The sequence below is a fragment of the Canis lupus genome, chromosome 7 (genome assembly GCF_048164855.1).
Source record: "Canis lupus baileyi chromosome 7, mCanLup2.hap1, whole genome shotgun sequence".
NCBI classification, from domain to species: domain Eukaryota; kingdom Metazoa; phylum Chordata; class Mammalia; order Carnivora; family Canidae; genus Canis; species Canis lupus.
The window spans coordinates 63,796,586-63,808,732 of NC_132844.1; the positions used below are offsets into that span (position 1 = coordinate 63,796,586).

The following is a 12,147-nucleotide window of genomic DNA, read 5'->3' on the forward strand; positions in this document are numbered from 1 at the left end:
ATTACTAGCAGTCTAATGCAACCCAAGGAATCTCTACTCCATACTAATGGGAGTCCAACAGAGGAATCAACTCCTACACGTGGACACGGGAGTATATTAGTGGATAATATTCATGAGGGCCCCTCACTGCTGAGCATCTATTAAAGTACCCAGTGTGTCTACCTTCTTCCGGGAGGATGCCAAAACGGCTACATTTTGACATCAAACTTTTCATGGCAAAGGTTTTGTCATGTCCCCTGCCATGGCCTCAACATTTCAGTCCTTTGAACACACTGCCCTGATCTTTAGACCTTGGCCCAGGATCCTTGCCTGTATCTTCCACCCTTTTCCTCAAATAGATGCCAGCCTTAAAATTCTAGCCCAGCCATTGTGTTGTCAGAAATTGACCCTGCTTGGCCCATGCTCTGGTATTGACATCACTCCATTAACCCTCAGCACATACAAATTCCATCTGTAGGTGGCTTTCCCCATGTGAGCCTTGGCACATGCTAAGCCATCTCCTCCCAGTGTAGATGTTCTTCCTAGAGGGCAGTGAGCTGTCTGGCATCAGCAATCCCACCTTCTGCATCTACTGTGCCTTCACTTACCCCTACCAAAGAAGGAATCCGGAAGAGGATATCTACAAACAATGGGCAGGCAATCCAGGGGCTGACTGGCACTGTCTATAAGAGAATGGACCCACTTGATCTTTTCTTTGTTACTTACCTCATTCAGCTTGACCCAGTTGAAGGACTTCAGTGGATGGGAAGGCTGGGGGACACACTTCTTCCTGAGTGGGATATCACTGCTGGGGCAGGGGTCTGGAGGGAGAGGCAGGCCCATGCTGAAGCAAGGTGGGGCACCAGGGGGAGTGGGAGGCCCACCAGGTGGAAGAGGTGGTGGTGGCGGTGGGGGGCAGCAGGGGAATGGGAGAGGGGGTGGAGGTGGAGGCAGGTCATTGGTTGTCATTGAGGAAGACAAGGTAAGTGGGCCCCCAGGGGGAGGTGGGGAAGATACAGGTCCTGCCTGTGGGAAGACAGAAAAATTAAAAAAGATGAAGCCATCAGCAATGAATGATGCCTTTCAGATCCCCACCACACTATTCCTTTTCTTATTCTTATTCTTCATCTCCACTAGAACCCCAATCCTGCTCTCACTTCCTACATTTTACCCCCCCCCCCATTTCTTCTATGTATCCTAAATATCAAACATGCACATAGACACAACCAGAGATACATACACATACATAACACTGGACAAAGTCATAGTTATCACAATGCAACAGCAGGAATGATACATATAGTCATGTAGGCCACTACCTGCGCAAGGGTAACCAGCTGTACAGGGAGGTGGGGCAAAATCATACTTGCACTCTGCTTTCCTAGGTGTGTTTCCTGGGACAGTGTCACCCAGGGGAAAGAGCATTGTTTTTTTTGTTTGTTTGTCTTTTGTTTTTTTTTTTTCTAATTAACACAAAGGTAGCCACCCTTACAACCTCATAGTTCCCTTCTCTCCTGGCCTGAGGTCCTCCTCTCACTTCTCCTTCATTCTGGGGTACTTAGCCCTTCCCCACACCTGCTCTTCCCACCCTATCCTGAAGGTCTCAGCTCAATATGTAAAAGGAATGTGTCCACATACTGAAATTTCACTGAGTTGGGCTACCAGCTCTGCCACTTGTCCTCGAGCCTGGCGCAGCTCCTGGGACTCTCGGGCCAGTTTGTCCTTCATTTTGTTCAGTGTCCGCATCATCTCTTCCTTCTCCAATGTCTTTGTCTCACATTCTCGCTCCTTTCTCTCCAGCTTGCTCACCAGCTCCATGTGTTCTGGGATGGGGGTGGGACAGGAGAGGAAATGGAAAGAGAGAATATGAATATGTGTGTGTCCACCTCTAATGGGTCCTGGGCTGGGCAGGGGAGGGGTTGTGTGGAGCATGAAGTAACTTTAGACAGAGCCCCCTACCTTTCCGGAACTTCTCTGCCTGGTCTCGCCACTGTTTCACTTCATTCTCATTGATGAGCCTGGCGGGGAGTACAGGGAAAGGTCTGTTGATTATTGGCTCACAACTTCCCAGAAGACATATCATTCCCCTATTCCCCACATCAGTTCCCTGATCTCCAATCTGTTCAGTCATATCAAGGAGGCTAGGATTTGGACTCTCCAGATGTCTCTCCAGGTCACCAACCCTAGCCAGTTCTCATGTGTCTCTCTGTGGACTACACAAACTAAAAGGTCCTTTAAATAACTTATGATTAAACCACTCTGCGATATAGTTGAAGTTCTTGAGACCAGATTTGAAGAAAACAGCTTAACTAATGGTAGAACTAGGACTAAATCTCAGGCTTCCCTTAGTTGTCTGATGATTTGTACTACTTTGCAAAAATTTTTTTTGCACTGAGAGAGATCAAAATGTTGGTGCCACCATGGCCCAGGCTTCCAAAGACCAATGTGTAAGAATAAGAGAAATCACCCATACCAGCAATACTGAATGAGTATGTTGAGGGTGAAGAGGAGATGTATCTAGATCACAGAAAGTCCTCACTCATGTCAAAATCTTGTAATGAGGGGGGCACTTGATGGGATGAGCACTGGGTGTTATTCTGTATGTTGGCAAATTGAACACCAATAAAAAATAAATTTATTATTAAAAAAATCTTGTAATGGGGATTAAGCTATTACCTAGACACCAAAGTGTAATAGAGATGAAATCCCAGTGTGAGATCCTAATACCATGGACTTTCTTCAGAGAGTTGGAACAAATTATTTTAAGATTTGTGTGGAATCAGAAAAGACCCTGAATAGCCAGGGGAATTTAAAAAAAAAAAGAAAAAAGAAAACCATAGCTAATAATCATTTTCTTTTGGTAACTCTGAAAACATGGAAGAGTTAGATTCATGATTCTTGGCCTCCTCAATCAAATCAAGGATATAAAGAGGGAACAGGGTATGAGAGGGGACGTAATTTGTGAAGAGAGTTCTTTGGAGAGAGTCATTACCATCCTTCTTGGGGGTGCTACCTCCTTCACCATCATCCACTGGCTTCTTTGGACACACTCAGAGAGTTCTGACCCACATTCCCTGATGTTGGAAGGGAGGCATGGTGGACTGGAGCCTGACTTGGGGCCAGGCAGGTCCAAAGACTGAAGACACATTTACCAGGGGAGTGGTGCTGTGCCGGGACCATCCAGCACTCCTGGAATTTGTTGGTAGAGATTGTACCAGGATTTCTCATGAACCAGATGTAAGCATCATGGAAAAAAAAAAAAGCATCATGGAGATACTGGGATGATGCCATTTTAAGTCCTGTCCAAGATGTCCACCTAGCAGAAAATTGCACACTTTAACATTGTGCCATTGTGCACTGAATTGCCAGTGAATCAGGAGCTGATGGAAGGGATGATAACAACCAGTCCTAGGGGATAAAAAGGCCTTGCATGGCCAGTGACCAGGGTTTTATAGTGAGAGGCATGTAACAAGGAACTTCAGAAGATCTCAGAAATAATTCATGTCTCTATCTATGTGCCAAGGCCAAAGGATAGGAAGCCTGTCTATTAAGTTACCTAATAAAACAAGACCTTTCCCTCTGCTGCTCCTTCCTGCCCCCATACTGCCTCTGGTAAGGGTTAGAAACTGGTTAGTTAATAGAAGAGGTGGTGTTTCTGTGTGTGTGTGTGTGTGTGTGTGTGTGTGTGTGTGTGTAGAATGGGTTAAAAGAAAAACAGAACAGAGAAAGAAAGCTGGTCATCACACACACCCTTCCCACTGTAGCTTCCAGCCCCAGCCCAGCAAAGAGATTTAATGCTAAATCAAATCTAGAATTCACATGGTTCACATCTGGTACTAGTTCTTCTAGTTGCAGATTTGAGACTATGTTTATGGCTTTAAATGATCTTAGAACTTCCATTGCCCAAGAAGAGGCATAAACATTGGACCTTATGCATTTTCATCCTCTGGCAGAGGAAAAGCTTCCCCACTAAATAGTGTAAAGAATTAGTAGAAAACAAAAATAAAAATTAGAATAAAGCTGCATTTTGATTACTTTGCTAGTTGCACTTGTCCAGTGTACCAGTGGGATTAACTACATGAATACCCAACTACTTGTACAAGTGAAAACAGTAGCATGAGTAGTTCAAAAATTGTTTTCTACCTGGCTTTGGAATTTGACACGATGAATCCTTGAGAGCCAATTTATCTATTTAAACGGCAACTAGTTCAGATTCTCATTTATAGCAGCATTATTTACAAACGCCAAGATATGGAAGCAGCCTAAGTGTCCATCAATTGGTGAATGGATAAAGAATATGTGGTGTATATATACAATGGAATATTATTCAGCCATAAAAGAATGGAATCTTGCCATTTGCAATGACATGGATGGAGCTAGAGAGTATAATGCTAAGCAAAATAAGTCAGAGAAAGACAAATACCATTATGATTTCACTCACAGATGGAATTTAAGAAACAAACCAAATGAGCAAAGGGGGGAAAAAAAGAGAAAGAAAGAGACAAATCAAGAAACAAACTCTTAACTATAGAGAACAAACTGATGGTTACCAGAGGGGAGCGGGGCAGGGGGATGGGTGAAATAAACAATGAGAGTTAAGGAGCGCACTTATGATAAGCACTGGGCAATGTAACAAATTGTTGAATCATTATATTGCACACCTGAAACTAAAGTAACACTGTATGTTAACTAACTGGAAATCAAATAAAAACTTAAAAAAGAAAATTAAGTGAAAGTTTAAAATTAAAAATTAGTGTTAACATAACATCTGATTATTGCTAATTTAAACTTGGTTCTCTGTGTTTCTCTATACACAGGGTCAAAGAAAAGCCAGAAGACCTTAGGCTCTGACATCCTTATCCAATAGCTTTAGTCAAATTGCCATGCTCGATTTCAGTGATCAGCAAATTTTCTATAAAGAGTTAGAATAAATATTTTAAGTTTTATATACCAGGTATAGTTTCTGTTACATAGTCTCATTTGTTTTTATTTATTTTATTTCTTTGAAGATTTTATTTATTTATTCATGAGAGACACAGACAGAGAGAGGCAGAGACACAGGCAGGGGGAGAAGCACACTCTCCTGGAGAGCCTGATGTGGGACTTGATCCCAGGACCCCGGGATCACGACCTGAGCCAAAGGCAGACACTCAATCACTGAGCCACCCAGGTGCCCCTCTCATTTGTTTTTAAAAACTCTTTTAAAATGTACAAATTATTCTTAGCTCATGGATCATACAAAAGCAAGTTGGAAGACTGGTTAGTCCACAGACCATAATCAATATGTTTAAATTCTTCTTCTATCCACTCCATGCAGTAGATCATTAAAGCTGAGTACACTCCCAATAAACCTGTGCTGTTCAATATGGTAGTCACTAGCCATGTTATGTGGCTATCTGAATTCAATTAAAGTGAAATAAAGTTTTTAACTCAGTTCTTCAGTCACATTATCCACATGCCAAGTGCTCAGCAGCCACGTTTGAACAGTGCCTATATGGAACATCTCCATATTGGACATGTTTCTTATGGTGCATTTGGAGGCATGTGGTTTACGAGAGGGAGCAGAGGTTTCACTGTGAGAGTCCACGAAGGAGAGGGATGGGGAAGAAGGAGGAAGACAGGTGGGAGCTGGCCACTGCTCACATGTTGACAATGTTCTTGACGTTGAAGTTCTCCAAGGGAGCCAGGTCAGGGTCCACACCCCTCTCGTCCTGGAGGACAATCTGCTGAAGGATGCGGTCCAGGAGCTGCCACTGCTGGAGGTAGCCACCGTTCCGCTTGTCTGGGGGTGGAGGGAGGACAACAGACATCATAACTTTAATGAGCCCTGGAGCCCCCTGGGACCCTGCCCTAGAGTCACTGCCTGGGCCCAGGCTGGTGAAGCATGCCTTCTTCCTCTGTTGGCAAGATCCCAGTCTGATAGGGGAGGCAATGATGCTGCTGATGCTGATGATGGAGATTCGCAAATGTGGTCATTTGTTGATGATCTGCAACTCACTTTCTATGAATGTGTCAATTCTCTACACATTTCTCTACTCCCTAAAGTGCTTACTGGTTGCTTTTCTTCCCTGTAGGTACCCTAAGTGGCCTATGCCTTGGGAATGCAAATTGCCTTTTCCATTATCTAAAAACAGTACCTTTCAGAAAGTAAATCTGCTCCAAAATATTACCTGCTAAATAATGAAGACTCCAGGGAAATTTTAAAAAAGGAAAAGGTTTTAGGATTATCTATGCTGTTGTTCTACAGTGAAAGATGAATGGAAACTAATTACAGGTATGGACTGAGAGAGAGTCAGAATGGGTTGGAGAAGTGCTAATGGAATTCAGGCAGATTTCTCAGTGAAGGTGACCCTGAACTGTGAAGGCAAAGGCTTGTGCATGATCTTACAGGGCCCTGCTCCCATCCTCTGTAATCAAGGTTTGGTGGGACATGGACCTTCCTTTCATGTGCTAGCCACAAGTCCCCATCCCTCAGTTCTTGATCCCAAGTACTTTCTCTCAACTGACCACCAAAGGAGGTCAACCAGCATGATGACGACCTCTAAGTCAAACCATAATGCTTACAATGGGAAGGTTATGTCTGCAAAACCCCATGTTGAGGCAGAAGAGATCCATGGTCAATGTTCATGGAACACAACACATAAGACCCTGTGAGAGGAGATGCTGGGTTTCTCAGGGACTTCCTACATCTTCTGTGCGGATCTCTGGACTGAACTTTAGAGAATGGATACCTTCCTGGTCTAGGTCACTGTATCTGTTTTCCTTTCCATCACTTCACTGACACAGGCTTTGCCATGTAGCATAGTTTTCCATTTACCTCTCACCTGGGAAAACAGGGTAAAGCCAGGTCACTGGCTCACAGAAGTACAACATGTTTCATCTAAGGCCATGACCACAAAGAAACAAAAATTCCTTCATATCTACAGATTTTCCCAGCCTCAAGTTCATTCACTATAAAGTGGTTATAATAATGCCCACTCCTAAAGTCATTTTGAGGTTTAGAGATGCTATGCCTAAGGGCCTTGCATCACACATGACCCAGAGTTGGCATACAGTAAGTTGTAGTTATTGCCATCATCAACATGAATACCCGTGCCACCATCACCACCACTAGAGTCTGCCTAGATTGACCATGATGGTTGGCCATATTAGTCTTCCAAATTTTCAATTTTCTGAAGAGCTTAAATACCAAATGGTACAGTTACAGCTCATTTCAAATTGCATGCTAGGGTGGCTATTAGTAATCATGTGCAATTTATTCAGTCACTGTGCACACCTGGATCTTAAGAGCTTAGCATCTGCTAAGCTTAGATGCTGACCTTTGATATTTGCAAAGAGACACAAGGGTAATAAGTATGTTAAAGTGGAGCTCACAAGGTAGGGATGGAGGAGTTGATATACCTTGAAAAAAGGCATGTTCAGTCTACATCTGTGCTACTCCCCAAAACTTGTTTTTGGAGCTCCCCAAGAGGATGGATCAGTCCCCTGTCATAAGCTGATAGCTGTTTGATTTTGCAGTGATCAAGCTACTGCTTGGTAGACCAGGACCTTAGCACTCTTCAGGGCCTAGTCATCAGCTTCTCTCCTGGGTGACAATGGATGTCCTGACCCCAAAGAAGGAGGGAAGAACAAGGGCCTGGATCCTGTGGTCAGGCCTCCTGGGGGGCATTACAAAGAGAGACCCAGTCAGATTCGTCAACCCAGGGGTTCCTGACAGCTTGTTTCAACCTTCCACTAGCCAGGGCCCAGGCTGGCTGAAGAGGTGACAATTGCAGGCTACTCACAGGGCATCTGTAGGCAGTGGTGCAGGACAGACAGCAAGCAGGGGTAGGCTTCAGTGTGCTTTAGCTTCTTGTGGATCAGCTCAAACATCTGGGAAGCACTCTTGGTGTCGATGTGGACCTGAGAGAATGGAGGGCACAGTGAATGGGAAGGAAGAAGAGAGGAGAAAACCCTACTTCCATCCACTGAGCCCCATTCCCCAGGATGATGTTCCCGGGCTTAAAAAGGAAGGCACAGAGAAAAGGAGGAGGGAGATGTCCTAATTATATAAAGCAGGATTTCTCAATCTCAGCACTATTGGCATCTTGGACCAGAATCATTCTTTGTTGTGGGGAGCTGTCCTGTTCACTGTAGGCTATTCCACAGCATCCTTGGTCAGTATCTATCAGATTCCAGTGGCATCTTCCTTGCACCAGTTGTAACAACAAAAAATGTCCACAGGGGAAGGAGGAGGCAAAGTCACTCCTGGTTGAGAACTACTGATTCAAACTAAGGGAAGGGGTCAGGGGCATAGACAACTCAAAGACCATGTAATATAGTTCCACACAACCTGGGTTCAAATTCCAGATCTACTCTCTCATTGTGTGACCACAGGCAAGCTAATCTCAGTCTCTCCACCTGTAAATCCCAGGCTTTTGTGACAGTATAATGGGTTGGTGCTTGGTGACTGAAGCACCACTAGAAGGAGGTTTCCATTTGGTAGAGATTTTATAATATGATATTAAAGCAGTAGAATTGTGTATTTTCAGGGTTATTGAGGCCAAAATGAAAAGGCAATCTGGTTTGTGAAGCATGATCTGGTAAGTGATAGGGAGACAGGACTCAGGAAATTGCTGGAAAGCAGAGGGAATGTCGTCTAGGAGAGGCATTTGAGAATAATCATGTTTAAGAACTGGCTCTCTTTCCTTTGGACATTGTGATCTCCCAGCAGAGGAGATACCCTACCAGGTTAGGCCTGCCAGGTGAGGCCCCCAGAGCCAACACACTTCCAGGCTCCAGAAGTAGGACCTGGTTATAGGGCCATTCACCAGGGAGGCCAACCAACACTGGACCGACCACATGGGATCTGGAGGAGAGGCTGTGGGGCCACCAGGACCCCATGCAGTTATCCCATCCCTGCAGGCTTCTCACCATGTCAAACCTCCTGGCTAGCTCCAGGTCATCCTCATTCCGGACCATCTCAAAGAAGTCTAAATGCCTAGATAGGATGGGGGGATAGAGTAGAGTAGATATTACCTCTAGGTAATCCATACATCTGCAGTGGGGATGGGTGGCTTGGGCCTTACTTGTCCAGGATGGCATTCTCATGCTGCCGGAGTTTGTCAATCACAGGCTGAATCCCCAGCATCAGGAACTCGTACCGTAGATGAAGGCGGAACTCCAGATTATCCTGGGGATCACCAGGGAGAACAAGAATTATTGGCTTGTGGCTCTTCCACCAGAGTCCCCAGTGGACCCACCCCAGTCCTTGTCCTACCCTATCACCTACAGCAACCCATCTGGAACTGCTTCAAGTCCAGCGCTCCAAGAAAGGGCAGGAGGAGATACCCTTGACCTTGTTATTTGCTCCTATTAGGTTTCCTGCTTCACTTCCTTCAAATTTCTTACCAGTTTTCTCAGCCTTTGGCATCAAAGAGTGATACGATAGAATAATGTAGAACATAAGCTTTGATTTCAGACAGGTCTTGGTTCAAATCCCTGCTCTGACTCTCACTAGTTTTGTGACTTTGTAAAGCCTTAGTTTCCTCATGTGTAAAATGGGAATGATATTACTTACCTATAGGGGTGATGCTCATTAAGAATTATCTGATGAAGTACGGTTACCAACTAATCAGAACAGATTAGTATAGCTAGTATCAACAAAGATGATGCCAGCGCCTTAGGGACAGATTTTTCCCTCACCTCACCAAACCAAACTCACTAAACCCACCTCACCAAACTCAGCTTATCAGGACTAGATGCAAGAAAAGTATGCTGACAGAAAAGAGGGAAAGGTAGAGATTATTAAATTGCCCCTTTTGACCTTTAACAAGCCAATCTTGGTTGGGGTAAGTGGTTCCCTTAGAATTTGGGGAGTTAACCTGCTCTTCAAGTTCTTCTTCAACTGTTGCTAGTTTTACGGTCTGAGAACCCCATTCTGACCCCATAGTTAGGAAAATCAGAAGCCATACCTCCTAACAGAAGGTGCTAGAGGGCATGGCCAGCCAACTCAGAAACCAGTCCAGGAGCAGGTCTTTAGAAAGAAGGGTCCACACTTGCCCTCCTCCCATAAATGATCCCCCACCACCCTAAGCCAGCATCAGCTAGCCAAGCTTGGGGTTTGTCCAGGAGACACATAATGCACAATGCAACCCATGCAAGAAACTCCTCAAAAGCCCCTCATGACAGCAAGGTTCATGACAAGCTATTCCTTCTCTGCCCCAAGTGAAGGAGGCAAGAGTTGATAAAGATAATCCGAAGATAGTGATGGTAGTGACAGTCACACCAACAAGCGGTCTCGGCCCCTTCCCTCTTGCACACACTCCCCTGGATCCAGAAAGTCCAGGAACAGTAAGGGCAAGGAGAAGATGATTCACCTCTCCAGCTCCAGCATTAAGGACAGCATTGATGAAGGACATGATGGCTGTTTTCAGATTCACTTCATCCCGATACCGGCCCAAACTTCGGTCTAGTTCATTCAGCAGTGTCTGGAATGAAAGGCAGGACAGGAGAGGAAAGGTGGGCTCAAGCTCCCACATACCCAGCCTCTCTGCCAGTGCCCCCACCATTCCAGCTGCCGAGCCTGCCCCATATGCTTGCTTTACCCAATCTATCCAGCTTACCTTGGGCCCTCCAGAAAGCTCAGCTTTTCCACGAAGCATCCTTTGCCTCTCAACAGCTCAGTCTCAGTCCTGCCTTACTTCCTCTCCACTCATTTCCAGGGCTTAGTTTATTTTGTAGGGCAGTGCCAAAATGCTGCTTCAGCACTTCACAGCTATTTACAGCTCTAACTGTTTATGGCTCGTAAATCTTCCTGCCCAGCTCCTTGACGGCACAGACACTGCCTTTTACCTCTTTTGAATCTCTTACAAAGGGTCAGGGGCCACTTTCTGCACAGGGTAAGTGTCTAAAAATGATACTTGGTCTATGGTAGACAAACCATAGTATTTGTAGTGACAGTTTACATCTATTGATACTTACTCTACATAAGACACATGATACTAAACTATCTCATTCCTTTTCTGGGGCACATCAAGGAGAGGAAAAAAGAATAGCATGGCCTAAGCATCCAGCACTGTTCCCCAGGTCCCCATGGTAAGCGCCAGCCGTAGGGCTTAAAATCTTGGCCCTAGCAATTGCATTCAATTCCATTTTTTAAATTTTTTAAAAATTTATTTATTCATGAGAGACACAGAGAGAGAGAGGTAGAGACACAGGCAGAGGGAGAAGCAGGCTCCATGCAGGGAGCCTGACATGGGACTTGACCCCGGGTCTCCAGGATCACTCCCTGGTTCGAAGACAGCGCTAAACCACTGAGCCACCCGGGCTGCCCTCAATTCCATATTTGACTGAGCCGCTGTAATTAGCCAGGCACCCGGCTCAGAGATGTAGAGCCATAGACCAACAATCCAGTCTCAAGAAACCTACGGTCTAGCGAGGAGTCCATTTTCCCAGCCAAACTCATATCTCTTAAGGTCCCTTACATCTTTGTATATAAACCCTCTGCTAGGCCCCTCACCTGAAAGCGCGTCCGCTCAGCTGCATACACCTGGTAGTGTAGCATGGCCTGCAGCACCTTCTTGTGGCCACCAGGCACCAGGCACACGGCGCCCAGGATCTCCAGCACGGCCACCTTGGTCTTGCTGTTCTCTGTACGCAGGCTCTGTGCAATGGTGCTGATGGCCTCAGGCTGCGCCAACACATGCGCCCGCCCCTGGGAGTTGTTCATCAGAGCCTTGATGCAACCGATGAGGGAGGTGTGGATGCGACTTTCACAGGTGGCATGGTCCATGCTCCGGAGGAAATTCAGCAGACAGGTCAAACCCTCCAGCTCAATGAAGCGTGTCACAAACCTGTCCAGGCCAGAGCCATGAGCACAACAGGTGTCCTGAATTCGCATGTTATTCTTTTTTTTTTTTTTAAGGTTTTATTTATTTATTCATGAGAAAGACGAGAGAGAGAGAGAGAGAGAGAGAGAGAGAGAGAGAGGCAGAGACATAGGCAGAGGGAGAAGCAGGCTCCATGCAGGGATCTTGACGCAGGACTCAATCCCGGGATTCCAGGATCACAGCCTGAGACAAAGGCAGACGCTCCACCACTGAGCCACCCAGCCATCCCTGAGCCACCCAGGCATCTCTGCACGTTATTCTATATACACTTTGCAAATAGTTACCCCCTAACCTGTGT

At 45.5% G+C, this 12,147-nt stretch overlaps 1 protein-coding gene across 7 annotated transcripts in view; it reads right to left on the reverse strand.

Moving 5' to 3' along the window:
* Window positions 1–12,147, reverse strand: part of DAAM2 (dishevelled associated activator of morphogenesis 2) — a 115,625-nt gene that overhangs the window by 28,408 nt on the left and 75,070 nt on the right. For all 7 annotated transcript variants that reach the window (XM_072833133.1, XM_072833134.1, XM_072833135.1 and 4 more), the window contains 9 exons: window positions 11,480–11,813; window positions 10,338–10,448; window positions 9,048–9,151; window positions 8,893–8,959; window positions 7,764–7,881; window positions 5,623–5,761; window positions 1,939–1,997; window positions 1,618–1,802; window positions 706–1,005 (listed from right to left, as the gene is read on the reverse strand). In XM_072833133.1, coding sequence (XP_072689234.1) covers window positions 706–1,005; window positions 1,618–1,802; window positions 1,939–1,997; window positions 5,623–5,761; window positions 7,764–7,881; window positions 8,893–8,959; window positions 9,048–9,151; window positions 10,338–10,448; window positions 11,480–11,813 — 1,417 coding nt within the window. The remainder of the gene's footprint in view (window positions 1–705; window positions 1,006–1,617; window positions 1,803–1,938; window positions 1,998–5,622; window positions 5,762–7,763; window positions 7,882–8,892; window positions 8,960–9,047; window positions 9,152–10,337; window positions 10,449–11,479; window positions 11,814–12,147) is intronic.